Source organism: Elephantulus edwardii, unplaced genomic scaffold (assembly GCF_000299155.1).
Source record: "Elephantulus edwardii isolate Elephantulus edwardi_28Jun2011 unplaced genomic scaffold, EleEdw1.0 scaffold00077, whole genome shotgun sequence".
Taxonomy (NCBI): domain Eukaryota; kingdom Metazoa; phylum Chordata; class Mammalia; order Macroscelidea; family Macroscelididae; genus Elephantulus; species Elephantulus edwardii.
Genome location: NW_006399827.1, coordinates 8,609,020 through 8,626,420, shown reverse-complemented (window position 1 = coordinate 8,626,420; position 17,401 = coordinate 8,609,020). Strand labels below are relative to the sequence as shown.

The 17,401-nt window shown below is 57.8% G+C and overlaps 2 protein-coding genes across 4 annotated transcripts in view; both read left to right on the top strand.

Annotated features, from left to right (window-relative positions):
- Window positions 1–272: 272 nt before the first annotated feature.
- On the top strand, window positions 273–8,726 carry SPATA20 (spermatogenesis associated 20). 3 transcript variants are annotated; one of them, XM_006889288.1, is made up of 17 exons: window positions 287–363; window positions 965–1,008; window positions 1,521–1,701; window positions 1,792–1,856; window positions 2,016–2,170; window positions 2,251–2,394; window positions 2,488–2,689; window positions 3,362–3,492; window positions 3,573–3,677; window positions 3,898–3,972; window positions 4,070–4,279; window positions 4,362–4,554; window positions 4,982–5,150; window positions 5,457–5,668; window positions 6,904–7,103; window positions 8,112–8,192; window positions 8,376–8,726. In XM_006889288.1, the coding sequence occupies exons 1-17, from the start codon at window positions 287–289 to the stop codon at window positions 8,544–8,546; spliced, it is 2,415 nt and encodes an 804-aa protein (XP_006889350.1). In that variant the 3' UTR covers window positions 8,547–8,726. The 3 variants fall into 3 exon arrangements, with proteins under 3 accessions (XP_006889351.1, XP_006889350.1, XP_006889352.1); XM_006889289.1 differs by lacking the exon at window positions 965–1,008 and having other exon boundaries at window positions 273–363; window positions 1,525–1,701; XM_006889290.1 differs by lacking the exons at window positions 287–363; window positions 965–1,008 and adding an exon at window positions 1,321–1,397 and having other exon boundaries at window positions 1,525–1,701.
- A 5,316-nt stretch (window positions 8,727–14,042) lies between these two features.
- The window catches only part of CACNA1G (calcium channel, voltage-dependent, T type, alpha 1G subunit), a 65,299-nt gene continuing 61,940 nt past the window's right edge, over window positions 14,043–17,401 (top strand). The window contains exon 1 of the mRNA XM_006889287.1: window positions 14,043–14,284. Coding sequence (XP_006889349.1) covers window positions 14,043–14,284 — 242 coding nt within the window. The remainder of the gene's footprint in view (window positions 14,285–17,401) is intronic.

The window sequence follows — 17,401 nt, the reverse complement described above, 5'->3', positions numbered from 1 at the left end:
TTAAGGGCATTCTCCCACAGACAGGAGTTTCAGCCCAGCCGTGCCCCGTCCAATTTTGTGAACAGCTTTGGGTCCTTTCTTTCCAGCCCCCACAAGCGCATCTGTTTCTATAGATTTGTTTGCAAGTCCGAGCGCGGCCATCGGGAGGCGCTCGGAGACCAGCCACGCAGCCCGAGTCCGGGTGAAGACACCCGCCCGCGGCTCTGTCTGTCTCCGGAGCCCGCCCCTTCCCGCCTCACGTCCTCTCTCGCGTCCTGTCCGCTGCCGCCGCCGACCCACACCCGCCATGCTGGGCGCGCGGGCCTGGCTGCACCGCGGCCTCCTGCAGCCTTGCGCCCGGGTGGGGCTCGCTGTGAGCCGCAGGTACAGGCCGGCTGGCAGCTGCTGCATCACCCGCTGTGCCTGCAGGACCCCGGGACCAGTCCGGGGGCCCTAGTGCTTGCCTGACCACACCAGCATGCTCTGGCCTTCCCTCCACCGCACCCTGCGCTGCTCCCTTCAAATGACCAGACTACAGCGTTCCCTCCCCTCGTCCTTCCCATCTCCTCTGGCCACTGGGCAAGCTTCTCAGGGATTTTGTTCCCACATTGCCTCCAGGAAGCCTCCTTTTAACCCCAAGGCTGGTCAGAGCGGGGCTGGCACTGTCACAGTCTTTTGCTGCACATTGTCCTTGTTGTTGTTATGTGCCTTTGAGTTGCCTGCGACTCATAGCAACCCTCTGTACATTAGCTCTGAAACCTGCCGTTGTCCAGAGCCAATCTTATCGTCCCTGACAGACCTAATCCCATTTCTCCAGTCACTGAATCAATCCATTTTATCCTGGGTCTTCAGCTCCTGCGCTGTCCTTCCACCCTTCCAAGCATGATGTCCCTCTCCGAGGATACCAGTCTTTATTTCAGTTGACCCCACAACTCCATGCTTTCAAGGCCAGTTCCTGAAATCAGGGCCTCATCTGATTCAATCAATGGCCTGGAGTCTGGCACAGGACTTGGGCCACACAAGTGCCCTGACACGTGATGTTGCATAAGCGTTAATTTCCACTTGTTCATTTCCTCTGATTGTCCCTCACCTGGTCTAGTCCCAGACCCAGCCTTTCTCTGCCTGTCAAGGGACTTTCCTGGTCAGATAATTCTGCAGGGATACCAGTGACACCTCTTTCCCAGCTTCCCTGGGGGCAGTTGGGGAGGGGGAAGGAATGGAGCCTCAGCCATCATTCCGTTCCTTCTGATCATTGTGACTCGCCCTGACCTCACAGTCATCATCCTTCCCACCACCAGGTGCAACAGGCTGGGGGAGACTAACCTGGCCCGGAGTCCCCAAATGAACCACTTCTCCTCATCCCCCCCTAAAACCAAGGGGGAACACAAAGGCCACGGTCTCCCCCGTGGTTCAGAAAGGTGGGTGAGGATGACAGCAGATATTCCAGAGGGCTGGGTGAGGTCCAATGGGGTTCTATGGTGGGCCTAAGAAGAGGGGGGAGGAAGGCCCTCACCTGCTTGTGCCCCCCCTCCTCGCCCACACCAGGGGCAGCTCCTCCCGGGACAAGGACCGAAGCGCTACAGTTGCTAGTTCTGTATCAATGCCTGCTGGAGGGAAGAGCAGCCGGCCCAGCAGCCAATCCACCCCTCAGCGAGCCCCCAATCGCCTCATCAACGAGAAATCGCCTTACCTGCTGCAACATGCCTACAACCCCGTGGACTGGTGAGTGCGTTTCCTGCTGCGGTATCCTCCACCTCAGAGCAGCAGGGAACCCCTGGGCTGGTAACTGATGTTTCACCCTGCTGGGCCTAGGTACCCCTGGGGACAAGAAGCCTTCGACAAGGCCAAGAAGGAGAACAAGCCAATTTTCCTCTCAGGTAATACACCCAACTTTCCTGGGTTGGATGGAGAAGGGTCCTGCGGACACAGGGGTGGGAGTGAGCCTCCTAGGATACCAGAGATCAGTATCTCTTCCTTGACTGGCCCCTCGCTGGCCCATCACTGTTCCCCTGGCTCCTTTCCCCACCCCGTTCCAGTGGGGTACTCCACCTGCCACTGGTGCCACATGATGGAAGAAGAGTCTTTCCAGAACGAGGAGATTGGCCGCCTGCTCAATGAGGACTTTGTCAGTATCAAAGTGGACAGAGAGGAGCGGCCGGATGTGGACAAGGTGTACATGACCTTCGTGCAGGTGAGTGTCTCCCCACGGGAGTTTAGGGGTGAGTATTGCATGAATGCTAAGGTAACTCACGCTTGCCCTCTCTCCCCTAGGCCACCAGCAGTGGTGGGGGCTGGCCCATGAGCGTGTGGCTGACCCCCAACCTCCAGCCCTTTGTAGGGGGCACATATTTCCCCCCTGAGGATGGCTTGACCCGAGTTGGCTTCCGCACAGTGTTGCTGCGAATACGGGATCAGGTGAGTGTGCGTGGCAGGAGACTGCGGGCCCAGGGGTGCAGGAGCTGGGGCCTCACCCTCGACTGACCCCCAGATCTGCCCTGCCTCTTCCAGTGGAAGCAGAACAAGAACATGCTCCTGGAAAACAGCCAGCGTGTCACAGGAGCCCTGCTGGCCCGGTCAGAGATCAACATGGGGGACCGCCAACTGCCACCCTCTGCTACCACCATGAACAGCCGGTGCTTCCAGCAGCTGGATGAGGGCTATGACGAGGAGTATGGCGGCTTTGCTGAGGCCCCCAAGTTTCCCACACCAGGTCAGTGGCCCCCTCTCAGTCCTTAGCCCTGCCTGGCTGATCACCGTCTGATTCCTGTCTTGGTCAATGAGCTGCCTGCCCCTGCCTCGGTTAATACCCTTCTTCCTCCTGCCTGGCCTCCTCCTTACCCCTCGCCTGTGGGTGGCCATCTGGCCCTCTAGCTCACTGAAGACTTGACTTCTGGTCTCAGCGGTGCCCTCTGACCCTGCCCTGCACAATGACCTCTGACTCTCTATCTGGTTAGCGACCTTGTGACCCCGGCTTGGTGTATGGCTTTCTAGGTTCTGGTCTGGTTGGAGGGAACTCTGATGGCGAAGTCCAGAGGGAGTTGTGCTGCTGATACAAAGGCGGTGTTTCTTTAGTGATTTGAATCCAACAGCAGCTCTGAGGGAGAAAGACAGGGCGTCTCCAGCTTGAGAAACTGCTGGAGGGTCAGCTGTGAGTCAGTTCTGACTCCATGGTAGTGAGAGAGGTCTGGCTAGTGACTTCTAATCTCTGGTGGCCAGTGCTATTTTAGCCTCTGGCCTCTACGGGGACCTTCTGTCCTCTAGGCTGATCACTGACCTCCTGGCCTGTCTGGAGAACTCCTAACTCATTCTGGCCAAAGGTCCCCAGACGCCCCCAGAGCCCCCCACCCTGCCCTGTTCTCTCACCCGTGTGTGTGCCCCACAGTGATCCTGAGCTTCCTGTTCTCCTACTGGCTCAGCCATCGACTGACGCAGGATGGCTCTCGGGCCCAGCAGATAGCCCTGCATACTCTGAAAATGATGGCCAACGGGGGCATCCGGGACCACGTGGGGCAGGTGAGAGGGCTGACCAGCCCCCGATGGGAACCCGGAGGCGGTGGGAATCGGCCATCAGCCTCGTGTCCCTTCTGGCATAGGGCTTTCACCGCTACTCCACGGACCGCCAGTGGCACGTCCCCCACTTTGAAAAGATGCTCTATGACCAGGCCCAGCTAGCGGTGGCCTATTCGCAGGCTTTCCAGGTGACGCCCACCCCCAGCCCAGAACAAAGCCACTCATGCCTCAGTCTGTCCACCTAATCCTGGCCTGTCTGAGAACTCGTGACTTCCTTTCATCTCACCTCCTAATTCTCTCCCGTACCTCTCCTACTCTGGCTTCCATCCCTCACCTTCCTGAACAGATGCTGGATCGTCTCCCCTACCCCCGTGATCTCTCTTCACATCCTGCTTCCCCCATCCTCAGATCTCTGGTGATGAATTCTACTCCGATGTTGCCAAAGGCATCCTGCAGTACGTGTCCAGGACCCTGAGCCACCGGGTGTGTGTCCTTCGGAGCAGGCAGGCCTTGCTGTGGGAGGGGGCAGGCCCTCCTCTCCCCTGAAGGATGGAGCCGGCCAACTCTCTCCTTCCCACAGTCCGGAGGCTTCTATAGTGCAGAGGATGCAGACTCACCCCCAGAGCGGGGCTCGCGGCCTAAAGAGGGCGCCTTCTACGTGTGGACGGTCAAGGAGATCCAGCAGCTCCTCCCTGAGCCCGTGCAGGGCGCCACTGAGCCGCTGACCTCGGGCCAGCTCCTCATGAAGCACTACGGGCTCACGGAGGCAGGCAACATCAGCTCCAGTCAGGTGAGGGCTTCTGGGGACCCAGGAGGGACCCTGAAGTCAGCTCACCGTGTGGACTCTCTCAAGCAATGGCTGTTCCCCTCAGGACCTCAAGGGGGAGCTGCAGGGCCAGAACGTGCTGACCGTCCGGTACTCCCAGGAGCTGACTGCTGCCCGCTATGGCTTAGACGTGGAGGCCGTGAGAACCTTGCTCACTTCGGGCCTGGAAAAGCTCTTCCAGGCCCGGAAACATCGGCCCCGACCGCACCTGGACTCCAAGATGTTGGCCGCCTGGAACGGTGCGGTGGCCCTGTCTGAAGGCTGAACCCATTTGTAAAATTACCCATTACAAACCCCTTGTGTGTGTGAGGCACCGACAACGTGGTGACTCCACTGTCATCAAGCTTTCTGTCTCATGGAGAACCTATGGGACGAAGTCGAGCTGCCTTTTACAGTTTCCAGGGCTATAATCTTAAGGGAAGCAGACCGCTGCAGCCAAGCATAGAGCTACTGCACCAGGGTTCCTTTGCTTAATGGTGGTTCCTCCTTTCTTAAGTCTATTGTCCCTCATTTTACAAGCAAATCCAGCTGAGGAGTTGCAAGACCAGGAACCCAGCCTGCCAGGCCGAGGGAGGTCTCACCCCATTGAGCAGGGATAGATTGGGGCGGCTGTGTCTGAAAGATCCCATGCAGCTTCTCCCAACCGCTGGCCTCTCCTTTCTCCAGGGCTGATGGTGTCTGGCTACGCTGTGACCGGGGCTGTCCTGGGCATGGACAAGTTCATCAACTATGCCATCAGTGGGGCCAAGTTCCTAAAGAGACACATGTTTGATGTGGCCAGCGGTCGCCTGATGCGGACCTGCTACGCAGGCTCTGGGGGGACAGTGGAGCACAGGTGGGGGACCAGGCAGACTAGGAAGGCTTGTCTTGCTTCACTCCCCGCCCTCCAACCCCCACCTGCCTCTACTCCTGCCCTCCACCTCCAGTAGCGTCTAATCTCAACTCTGCCAATCTCCTCAATGTACTGTAAACGCTTAACCTTCCAGCTTTGTTTGTTTATCCAGGAAATGGGCTAATTATGCCCATCTGAGAGGTAGCTTTTTCAAGTTAAGTGAAATAATGCAGGAAAAGGGGTCCTTTTACAAAAGACCCTCTGTGCCTTGGGCCTGTCTCCAGTCTCCCCCAATGACTCTCCCTGCAGCAACCCACCCTGCTGGGGCTTCCTTGAAGACTACGCCTTTGTGGTGCGGGGCCTGCTGGACCTGTACGAGGCCTCGCAGGAGAGCGCTTGGCTCGAGTGGGCTCTGAGGCTGCAGGACACGCAGGACAAGCTCTTCTGGGACTGCCAGGGTGGCGGCTACTTCTGCAGTGAGGCCGAGCTGGGAGCTGGCCTGCCTTTGCGCCTAAAGGACGGTCAGTGGGGCCCTTAACCCAGCTGGGCTTGGTTTTCCCTGGGGCTGGACATGCAGCATAGGGGTGAAGAGCTTGCAAAGACCAGGCCAGGCCATCCTGGCCTCACATCCTATTCCTGTCTCCTATTAACCGGGTGACTTGGGGCTGGTCTCACTCATCATGCCCCTGAACCTCAGATTCTCAATATGCAAAATGGAGCCAGTACTCATCCCCCTTTACAGAGCTGATGAAGAGATTAATTTATCTAGTCTGTGTGTACACTTAGCACAGCCAACTGGCATAAACTCATGTATTGGTGAGCAAGGCTAAGGTAATGCTTCATACAGAAACACACACACAGATGTACACTTAAAATAGGAATGAATATCACAGAGACATATGAGTCCCCTAGCCAGCCTCCCTGGTCCTTATTTTCTCCAGAAACACTTGCCATCACTCAGTGTTTCTTTCCTTGTTTGTTGCTACTCTCTCACCACATACCAACAAAACGAGGGAGTAGCACTTTTTTGTGCACTGCTATGTCCTCGGAATCTAGTGCAGGCCTCATACACAGTAGGTGCTCAATAAATATTGAGCTTCCAGAAGGAAAGGGCCGAGAGAACAGCAGAGGGAGCAAGGAACACTTAACGGCCGCTGTCATGTAGCCAGAGCCCTCAAAGCAAGAAAAAGCATGTGGTCTTGGAGGGACAGTCCATGAGAGAGGCCTGAGGGGCAGAGGGTTTGTGCCCTAGAAGACAGGAGTGTAGACAGTGTGTGAGAAGGCAGGGACTTCATGGGCCATGGCGCGGAAGGGAAGGCTCTGAAGGATTTTAAGTGTGTTGTGACTCAATCTGGCTGGTGGTGAAGAGATGAGGAAGTGGGGAAACCAGTGAGCTGACCAAGGTAGAATAAGAGATGGAAGTGGCCAGCTTTAGATCTATTCAACAGCATGTGCAGTGGGAGCTGTGGACGGTTTAGAAGAGGGAGAGAGATGGAGGGAGGAGGGGGAAGGGTGATGCCGATTGTGGCTTGATGGGATGGTTGGCTAGAGGTGTCAGCAGTAGGGGACCAATCATTCAGGCCTGGATGCGTGGGAGAAGGAAGTACCTCTAATAGGTGTCGCTGGTGGTCAGCTGTCAGTCCTGTAGAAAGAACAGGGTTGTCAGGGACCTTTTAGAACTCCATCTTATCCTCAGTAGCTCTAGCCTCAGTCTGGGGCAGACTCACCTCCCACTCCTGCCCCCTTTATTCTGCAGACCAGGATGGTGCCGAGCCCAGTGGCAACTCTGTGTCCGCCCACAACCTGCTCCGGCTGCATGGCTTCACCGGCCACAAGGACTGGATGGACAAGTGCTCGTGCCTGCTGACCGCCTTCTCTGAGCGCATGCGCCGTGTGCCGGTGGCGCTGCCTGAGATGGTCCGAGTCCTCTCAGCCCACCAGCAGACCCTCAAGCAGGTTAGAAGGGGTGTGAGGGCATGGGGTGGGAGTTGAGGCGGCATTAGAGGATAGGGGAAAGGGCTGGGGCTTCCCGGGGCTGTGACTCAGAGCTCAAGGTGTGAGTGGCTATGCACAGGTCTCTCTGCGTTTGCAGGTTCATGTGGCCTGCAAGTGTATGAATGAGGCCAGTTCTGTAAGAGTGTCTGTAAGACGGCTCTGTCATGGGGCTCAGAGTGTGGGGTCAGATAGTAGGGGCTGCCTACCTACATCTGCTCGGATGGCCAAGAGTGTGCCTGGGCTCTGCTGTGAATGCATGTATTCCTGTGTGCATTTGGGCATCAGTGTGCCTGAGTCTGCAGGCTGTGTATAGGTGTATGCATGCATGTCCCAAGGTGTCACATTCCTGTGTGGATGTGTGGGACCCTGAGAGTGTAAGTGTGCCTGCCCATCTGGCTATTGCTTATTGACTACGCACCAGTGTGCATTTGTCTCAGTGGTATGTGTGTTGATCTTTGTCTTCCTATATTTGCATGTCTGCCTGCATATTATCTGCTCTGTTTGGTGGCTCTGTATGTGGTATCTAACTGTCTGGGTGTGACTGCTCTGGGTGCTTCTTTGTGCAAGGGTGTGTCTGTGTCTGTGTGTTTTCCAGTGCATCTGGTCTCCTGGAAGTATGCATGTGTTTATGTTTGTAGCTCTCCTACGATGTCTGACATTGCTGGGTGTCTGTGTGTACGTGTGCGTGCGCACTCCCACTTGACAAGCATTGAATGTGGTGCTATCTTTGATGCTGAACAGAGTCCTCATTCTAAGCTTACCCTAGGTCTCCTCCTCCCTTATTTTCTGAACTCTGATCTCTCCAATCTTGCCTTTGGCAACCCCACTAAGAGGCATTTTCCCCAATGGGGAGAGAGTAGGAGCTGAAAGGGAAAGTGTGAGGGAATAGAGAGTGGGATGGAGAGATGAGTGGGCCCTGGTGGGTCTGAGGCCTAACCCAGACACTGCAATATCTTCTTTTTTGGTCAGATCATCATCTGTGGAGACCCTCAAGCCAAGGACACCAAGGCTCTGGTGCAATGTGTCCACTCTGTCTACATCCCTAACAAGGTGCATGTCTTCCCAGCCCACCTACCCTCTGTCTCCCCTGGGCTGATCCCTTTCTTTCCCAGCTCCCTCAACTCCTCCAGCCCCTCTGAAGGTCTGGGAAGAGGTAATCCACCCTTGGACCCAGCCAGCGTCCCTGTGGGCCCCTCCACCACCCTGACCCTCTCTGCTCTGCTGCTGTCCTAGGTGCTGATCCTGGCTGATGGGGACCCTTCGAGCTTCCTGTCCCGCCAGCTGCCCTTCCTGAGCACACTCCGACGGCTGGACAACCGGGCCACGGCCTATGTGTGTGAGAACCAGGCCTGCTCCGTGCCTGTCTCTGAGCCCTGTGAGCTACGAAAACTGCTGCTTCAGTGACTCTACCGACATTCTCTGGCTGAGACACAAGGCCCCACTTCTCACATAACTGGAAACTCAAGCCCTACAGGGCCCTGTACAACCTGCAGGCAACTGTGGGCATCTTGCCACCTGGTGGCCTTGGCCACCCTCGCTGTCCCCCCATGGGCATCCAGACACCCTGGAATAAACAGTGTCCCGCAGTGACCTCAAAGTTCAGCCTCACTTGTGAAGAAGGGGCCTGGGAGCCAGCAGCCTATAGCCCCTTTTCCTGAGCACACCCAGCAGACCCTTCTGTCCTCTTCCTTCCTTTACCTTCCAGAGTCACTTAGCTGACCCTCCCCCAACTCGTGATCATTGTAGCTGGAATGAAACAAGGGGTCAGGGACTGCTCGTCATCCCCCTGGGGGGGCTCAGACAGGCACCTGCCCTCGCTCTCCTTGCCCCTCCTGTTTTGAGCTCAAGAAGGGAAGGGAGACAGGAGTGCTTCAATTTAACTTTTAATTTGTCACAGAATGGCAGCAATTGCTTATGCCTGGTGCTTTCTAGAAGCTTCTGTTTTCAGGGTAGGGCATTTCTTATGAGGTGTCCATTCAGTCCTCAGCCTCACTCGATTGCACCAGGGCCACACCACCACCTCCAGCTTTCGTGAGAGGTTCTTTCACGTGTTATTTGCTGGAAGCCGTGCCTTGGTCAGTGTCAGGGAAAGAGGTTCCTCCCTGCCCTTCAGTGTTGGGAAAGGCTCAGGAGCTCATCTTTGGCACCTCCATTTTTGCAGACCCCAGTCATCCCATGAAGGTTCCTCCAGGGGAGCGGAGGTGGAGGAGAAGCCTACTTTGGGGAGGCCTGGTAAATAAATGGAGGTAGGCTGGGAAAGGGGAAGGTGCTGTCTCTGGGGCCTAATGGGCTTGGCAGAGCCTAGACACTGTCATAGCCCCAAAGCGCAAAGCCAAAAGTAACCTCTGAGATCAGGAGGCTCCCCCATTGCTTGTGGGGGGAGATAAGTAGCAGGCAGGAGCCAGGAAGCTGGACTGAATCACTCCACAGGCTACTGAGAACCATGCCCACACATGCACATGGTCACACATACTGCAAAATGGTCACTGGGACCGAGGTCAGCCCTGGCTGGGCAGCTGGGCCTTCACTGCAAGCCACCCGGCCCATCTGGAGGGGATTAGGACTCTGGCCAACAAGGTCATCTGGCCCCTTTCTGGCTAGAGCCCTCTTGCCCTTGCCAGGAAGTCTGAGGGCTGGGAGATCAGAGTGGGTCCAGGAGAAGGGGTGCTGCAGGGAGGGAGGAGTGTGGGGAAGCACAGGTGGCCTTTTTGGCAGCACTAGTCCTGGCTTTGGGACAGTCTGGCAGTTTGCAAAGCCATTTGCCTCCATGGCCCCACTGACCTCACGAATGGCCTTATACAGACACACATTTAAGGCTCAGAGATGGTAAGAGACTGGCCCTAGGCTATTCAGCATGTTTTAGTCTCTCTGGGGTCTTCAAAGCACAGTAAAAAAGCACTGAAGTATCCTGCTTCCCCAGGGGTCCAGTCACAGCTGTGAAAGGGGCATATTTCCACCTCTTCATTCAGTCATCTTTCCGCAATGCCCCTTCTTTCCCTTCTCCTGGCACCAGACACACAGCAGTGGGATTCTGTAAGCTGGTTCAGAGGAATGATGCCGAGCCTAAAGGGTTGGTTCTCCGGGGAGTGCTTGCATTTTCTAAAGAGGGCAAGGCTGAGCACACAGGAATCTTGCTCAGATGGTAGGATTATCAAAGTCTGTAACATTTCTTCCCTTGCTGTCCCTTGCCTGGGTGGCCCCTATCCCTGGCTCTCCAGCAGGTCTGCCCTGAAGCTGCTAAGGGCCAGGACCAATGGAGACAGAGCCTCCTAGTCTGGGCAATCACTTAAGTAACATCATCTCTCTGAAGTTCAGCTTCCATATCTGAAAAATGGGGCAGTAGCCCTTACCAAGACCTAGGATCTTGAGGTGAACAAATGTTTGTCTCATTGCTGATATGCAAATCACCTTGGCTCCTGAGGGGACTGGACGGGCTTCGAGAGGGAGGGGTGGTAAGCTGGAAGAGGTGAGAGGGCTGGTGGGGGCTGGAAGAGGCAGGAGTGGGCCAGAGGGGCAGGAAGGGGATGGTGGAACATGGGAGATGGTCCCCCCTCAAATTCAGGAGAGTGCTTAAACACTTAAGCCAGTCTGCTAAAGTCTTTTTTTGGAAACTGAGGCCCCAAGAAAAGTTGTTTCCTCCCTCTTTCCACTCCCTCACCCCACCTAGGTTATTTATTATCTACTCTGTGCCAGCCACTAGACTAGACCCTGTTGAGTAAACTGGACAGTTTTCAGGGAATGAATATAGAGTCTAAAGGGGCGACTGACAATCATTACACTTCTAGAATTGTAGACTCATCTAAGTGCTGTGAGGTTCCACTTTTGTCTGGCTGTATCTTTAGAACCTTGACCCTTACTAGGCTTTGCAATAGTTGTTGAAAGAAGGCCACTCTGAGGAGTAATGTCTGAGCTTAGCAGAGGACGGTGGAAGTTAAAAATGGTGCAAGATTCCTTTGCCTACTCTGTAAGTCCTGCTCTCTGCTCCCACTCCCGCTAAGCTGAGCATCTCTGACATGCTGTTTAGAGCCTCCCCAAGCCCATAACTCAGGGAAGCAACTGTGGTCTGTTTTTCCAGATGGGTAAGTGTTTGTATGACCCCCTTTCTGGATATGTTCTAGAACACAGTTAAGCCCAGACCAGGGGTGATCAGGGTAATGGATGTGGACCTGCTGCTGGTAGGCAGAAAACCTGACCATTGGGCTATGCAAGCCTCTTTGGCCTCATTTCTCCCTTCTACAAAAAGAGGGTGAAGGAGTTGGAACACATACCACCCCCCACCCCTGCTCCGTGCCAGCCTTGACCCTGACCCTGAAAGGGCAGGCTGACTCTGGCTAGCTGCAGGCCAGCAGGAAGGATGAGGGTGTGAGGCATGCCGTGAGAACCGTAAATAGCCCCCTATCCCAGAAAATGGCCCCGAAGTTCAAGACACTGACACCGCGCGCTCCGGAATGAGAGCAGAGACACCCGCCAGGAGAGAAAGGCACTTAGGGGATCTGCTCATTAGCATGAAATGCAAATAAGCCCGGCCTCATTTGCACAACTCTGTGCCCGGATTCCGCGAAAGGGCAACCTGGGAGTCCACAGCGCAGCCGCCGCTCCGCGCTCCACACTCCCCTCCCGGGGCGGGAGCCGCGACGCCCCGGGCCCCACGCAGCGGGAGGCGCGCAGGAGCTGTGTGGGTGGTGCAGCCTCTCAAGGGCGGGGGCGCTGGAGGTCATCAGGACCATCCCTCTGTCTCTCTGCAGTGGCGTAAGCGCCCCGAAGTCTCCAGAGAGGGAACTAAGCCACTCGTTTCCTCGGGGCCTTCCTCCCGCACATGCTGGGGAAGTGCTTCCCGAGGTCTGACCCTCAAAGCCCCTCACCTACCAGGCCCAGCACTCCCGCGGTGCTCTGATCCCGAATACCCACTGCCTCTTGGGGTGGCGCCGGCAGCGAGACGTTGCAGGAACTGACAGAGCCCGGGGGCTCGGGGCGGTGAGGCGGGGCGAGGGCCAGGGTCTGCGCGTGCGTGTGCGCGCGTGGGCAGCCGCAGACCCGCGAGGACCGGCTCTCGGTAGGGTGGAGGTATGCTGTAAGAGTAACCCCGCGAAGCTTCTGTCCCGCAGACAGCCTCCCCCTGAAGCCATTCCGAGGCTTGATAGACTGAGGGAGAAATTGCATGGAGCGGAGATGGGGTGGGAGCTTTACTGGATAAGAGTCTCAGGCCAAGTTCTGCAGATCGGCGGCTCCCTGCAGCTGTTTCTTGGAATCTGGGTTCTGCACTCTGGCGCAACCTGCCCGAGGCCACGTGTTAAAAGCACAAAACTCTCGCGTGGGGTCCACACCTCCCCTAAAGACTCCTAGGCGTAAAGGAAATGAAGCCGAGGTCATCAAAGTGGGGTCAGGACCAGTGATTTAGGGTTAGGGGGTCAGGGTCAAAGTCGCAGAAGTAAACGAGGCATCAGGACCAACAAGCAGAGAAGGCTGGAAGAGGCCACGCCCAGACCATGCTGATCCGGCCTTCCCTAGGCTCCGCCTGCTTCACTAAGACCCTCCTTCTCCAGCTTGAAGTCCCACCCCCGGGATGCCCAGTTTCACTCCTCCTCTCCTAGTTCTGCTCCCAGGCTCTACTTCATGTGGGGAATTTACCAGGTGGAGACCCAGTTTTTCTTGCTGGGACCCTAGTCACACCAATCATCTTCGGGTCGCCCACTCTTCTTCTCCTCCAGAGCAGCCAGCCCCGTACTGGGCCCCGCCCTGTGGCCGCGGCCCAATTCGGAGGCCGCGGACAAAGAATGCTGGGGGCAAGCGGCGCTACTCTGGGACCCCGCGCCAAATCCTTTGATTCCCGAGGGTTCCTTCCAGGGGAGTCCCAGAGACCCCCCCAATGTCCAATAAGAAAGTGGGTTCGGTATGGACGGCTGTCTGATTGGCTCCGATCTTCGGGAATGGACCCAGGGGCGAGAAGAGAGGCGGTCCTGGGTTTTGGGGTGGGAACCGGATTCCAGCTGTGGTTCTCCCCCCTCCCTTTGGTGTCCCCGCCCGCACTGCCACGGCGGCCGACCAATGGGAGCATGGCTAGGTGCTGGCGGAGCGCTGCGATTGGCTGAGAGGCTGGCTGAGGAGAGGCGGGGCCGAGGCTTGAAGTTGGAGTGAGGGATCCAGCTGTGGTGTGCGCCGGGCTCCTCGCCGCCGCTTTCGCTCGCTCGCTCCGCGTCTCGGCCCGAGGAGGCAGTGGCGCCGGCGACAGCTACGGCAGCGGCGGCTACCGCGGCGGCTGCGGCGGCGGCGGCGGCTGCTCTGCCTCCACCCCCACCCAGGACGACCCCCCACCGTCTCCCCGCCCCTCCCGGACTGTGAGCCGGTCGCGGGGCGGAGGAAGGAGCCGCCCCCCACCCCCTCCAAACCCACCCCCAAAGAGAGCCCTCCTCCCCTCCCCCCCCGCGGCCGCTGGCGCGGAGCCGGGACGATGCTGACCCCTTAGATCCCGCTCCAGCTACGCCGCGGGAAGAGGGGGCGCGCGCTCCCGGACCCCCTCGCCCTCCACCGGGTGCGCCCTCTTCTCTCTCCCCCTCTTGGGGCTGCTTCGCCGAAGGTGGCGCCGAGTCGGGCGACTAGAGCCTGGGCGCGAAGCGGAGAAGCCGGAACAAAGTGAGGGGTAGCCGGCCAACTGGCCCGGGGGGCCCCGGGGAAGCGGGACTCTCGCCGGGCGGGGCTCCCCTGCGGCCCGGCGCCCCGCGGGCAGCATGCCCCTGCGGGCAGGGGGAGCTGGGCTGAACTGGCCCTGCTGGGGGCTCAGCCTGCGCCCTAGAGCCCCCCAGATGCGCCCTCGCCGGGCTCCTCCGGTGGCGTGAGGACACCTCCTCTGAGGGGCGCCGCTCGCCCCTCTCCGGACCGCCCGGGGCCCCGGCTGGCCAGAGGATGGACGAGGAGGAGGATGGAGCGGGCGCCGAGGAGTCGGGACAGCCCCCGAGCGTCCTGCAGCTCAACGACCTGTCCGGGGCCGGCGGCCAGCCGGGGCCGGGGTCGGCGGAGAAGGACCCCGGCAGCGCGGACTCCGAGGCCGAGGGGCTGCCGTACCCCGCGCTGGCGCCCGTGGTTTTCTTCTACTTGAGCCAGGACAGCCGCCCGCGGAGCTGGTGTCTCCGCACGGTCTGTAACCCATATCCTTCGGGGCGCACGGCCGGCTGGGGGGCTCGGAGGGGGGCGGGCCGCGCCGCCCGAGGGGACTCAGCGAGAGGTGAGTCGGAGAAGTGAGGATGGGGAGCCGAGGGGAAGGGAGGGGGCGTCGGAGTGAGATGGCGACCTGGCCAGGTCAGATTGGTGCCCCCCGGAGAGCCCCACCTCCGGTGAGCCCCACCTCCGGACGCACACCTCGGCTCTCCTTGGTGTGAGATGGGGATCGAGACCGGGATAGGAAAGGAGACGTGCCTGCTGCTTGGCACCTGGACGCGTTCCAGCTGTGGGCAGGGGAGGGTCGGCATCGTCCAGATGTGGGGAGCCCGGGGTGCCGGGCCCTGGCCGCCCGCAGGTTAGCGAGCTGGGTTAGCTTTCCGAGTTTGAAGGGTGGGTGGGTAAGCTGGAAGCTGCGGGCACGGGGGAGGGAGGGCCGCAATCTCCAGGGTTTCCCTCCTGCCCCCGCCCCAAAGTTTGCGGCGGATTCTGGAATCCGAATCGGGTCCTCCTCACCTGGCCCTGGAGGCCGAGGATTTTTACTGACCCAGACTGAGAGGTTGCGGGGCGGGGATCAGGTCCTATCCCCCTCCCCCTTCCCCCCGCGGGTTGGAGAAACAACAAGGAGATTCCGGCCGCGGCTGATGTCAGGGGCCCAGAATGAGAACAAGATGTGGTGGAGGAGCTGTCTGCTCTCAGAGCCCAAGAGGAGCCCCTCTCATGGAGTCCCAGTGCCCAGCGCCCCTGCCTCCTCTCCATTCTTTATTCCAGGCCGGGTGCTGAGGGTTGGGGTTGGCGAGTTTTGGGAGCTGGATTTTATCTTGTGGAGGGAAAGACTGTGGGTCAGAGCTCTGGCAAGGGTGTGGGGGGATGGGATGAAGCCAGTCCAAGTTACTCCTTCCCTTTCACAAATACAAGGTGCTCCCCTCTGCCTGCCCTCAGAGCAGGTACAGTGACTGCAGACTTCCCTAAGTATTTGAGGGCGGTGGAGGGGCGACAATGATTCTGTATTGTAAGCTGGTGGCCAGACTTAAGTCTGATGAGTTTGGCAAGTGCAAGCCTCACATTCCAGGAGGATGGACTTAGCAGGGCAGCCCTGCCCAGTCCAAAGTGTGGACCCCAGCCCCTTGACCCAACACCTCTAGCCCCTTTCTCTCTGCTCCCCCACCCCACCCCAGCAAAGCCTCGCTTGACTGATGCGGGCCTCCAGGTTCTTGGTTTCTGAGGGGGGGCAGTACATCAGGGGGTGGTGCACTGCCTTTCAGGTCTTGACAGGTTTTCTGGCCTATTCTTCCCAGCTCAGAGGTTTTCTGAGACCCAGGATGAGGGACTCTAGATCTCACTTGTAGCCACTAGGGTCCCAGTGGGGACTCTGGGAAAAAGGAAACCTTGATCCCATCCTCTCTCTCTCCATCTCTTCTAGTGCGCAGAGCAGATCTGTAGGCTCACCCTCCATCCTCTTCATTCAGGTGGTCTTTGCAAGCTTCCCTGGTTGTCACTTCCCCACTTCATGTTCCTCCTTACTTTCTGAGCTGCATAAAAGATGAAAGTGAGGGCCTTGAAGATCTGCAAACCTTCCACATGGGCACGTCTTATGGTCTTATGCTCTGGGGCTCCCCTCTGAGCCTTTCTCCAGGGCAGAGCTGGAGCTGGAGAATGAGAGCACCCCACACCCACATTCACATGCAGGGTGGGTCCTGAGCGCCCCTCTTCTCTACCCCAACCACCTCTCTCCTACCCCAGGGATCTCTGGAGAAGTAAGGAAGTCTCTTTCTCCTCTTCTTTCCCACCATTCCCCTCAAACAAATCTCTTGGCTCGGCTCTTTCCCCACCTGCCCTGTGTCCAGGTGCTCATGGAGGTTGGGGATGGGGGTGGTAGGCTTCTTTCTAGAAGGTTCTTGGCATGGGTAAATGGAGGGGACTGGAATGAAAGAAGAGAGGTGGGAGCTGAACTCATCTTTGGAGTGGAGGAGCCAGCTGGCCTCTGGGGGGCAGTCCTCCGGGGTTTAGGGCAGTAGCATCAGTCGGTCAGGATGATGAGCCAGCCTAGCCTAGGTTGGTTGAGGATAATAATGGAGCATAATTTCATGACAAGGAGATGCCTGAACTGTACCCCAATTCCACTGAGTCTGAACGGAAATCTGTATTTTCACTCTCAGAGGCTCTGAGATGATACTTGGGCCTCAGCGTTTCTCTTTGGATTTGGAACCTGTGAAGCGTCCCTGGGCTCCACAAGGTTCTTGTCTGTACTCAGAGCCTGAGGGACAAGAGGATGTCCCCAAACATGGCGTGGTTGGCTAGGCTAGTGGGCCTCTTGGTGGTGCGTTCTCCTTCATCTTTCGTTTTCCTCTCTTAGCCTCTTTAAGAGACTAGATTTCTTAGAGAGGAGATCTAGGCCCAGGTAGGAAGTGGGGTGTCTCTGAGTGTGCTGGGGAGCCTCAAAACAACGAGGGTCTGAGAAGGGTGTGTTTTGGTGTTAGAGAGACCGGGGTGCTCCTGGACACAGTTAGAAAGGCCCCCACTTCCTCTCAGGTTCCAGGGGAGACTGGGTTGGACTTTCCAGTGTGTGTTTCTTCAAGTGTGAGGGAGTGCATTTCCCCTCCCGGGAAGGAGATCCTGAGCATTCCCTCTCCGGCTGTTGTGTCACATCTGGAAGTTTGTGTAGGAGTTTCTCCAAGCTCAGAGCCCAGCACAGCTTTTTCTCATTTGGAAATCACAGGCTGGCATTTGGGATGCCGAGAGGGGGAGTGGGAGGGGGGCCAGAGGGGGAGAGGGGAGCCTGCCAGGAGTGGGGGGGGAGAAGGGGGAGGCCTGAGCGGCAGGAGCCCTAATGGCTTCCAGAAGTGAGTGTGAGTGTTGATTGTGCGTCACTGTGCGTGTCTGAGTCTGTGTGTCTGGAGCGGAAAGGGCACTAGGAATTTCAGGAGCTTTCCTTGCCACTGTCCCAGTGCCCTCAGTCTGCCTGTTTCTCCTACCTAAGGAGAAATCTCCATTTTGGTCCTCAGAGGAAATGGCGAGGGGTGAGGGGTGTGCTTCCTGTCTTCTCCCCAGTCCCTCCTCCCATTTCAAACCCAAGGCTCCCCAGAAGGGGTTCTGGGGAGAGGGCT

Excerpts from the sequence above, each read along its gene's own strand:
- SPATA20 (XM_006889288.1), top strand. The coding sequence starts at position 287 with ATGCTGGGCGCGCGGGCCTGGCTGCACCGCGGCCTCCTGCAGCCTTGC. Across the intron at positions 3,493-3,572 it reads TCCGGGACCACGTGGGGCAG|GGCTTTCACCGCTACTCCAC; the intron begins GTGAGAGGGCTG and ends CTTCTGGCATAG. Across the intron at positions 3,973-4,069 it reads CCAGGACCCTGAGCCACCGG|TCCGGAGGCTTCTATAGTGC; the intron begins GTGTGTGTCCTT and ends TCCTTCCCACAG.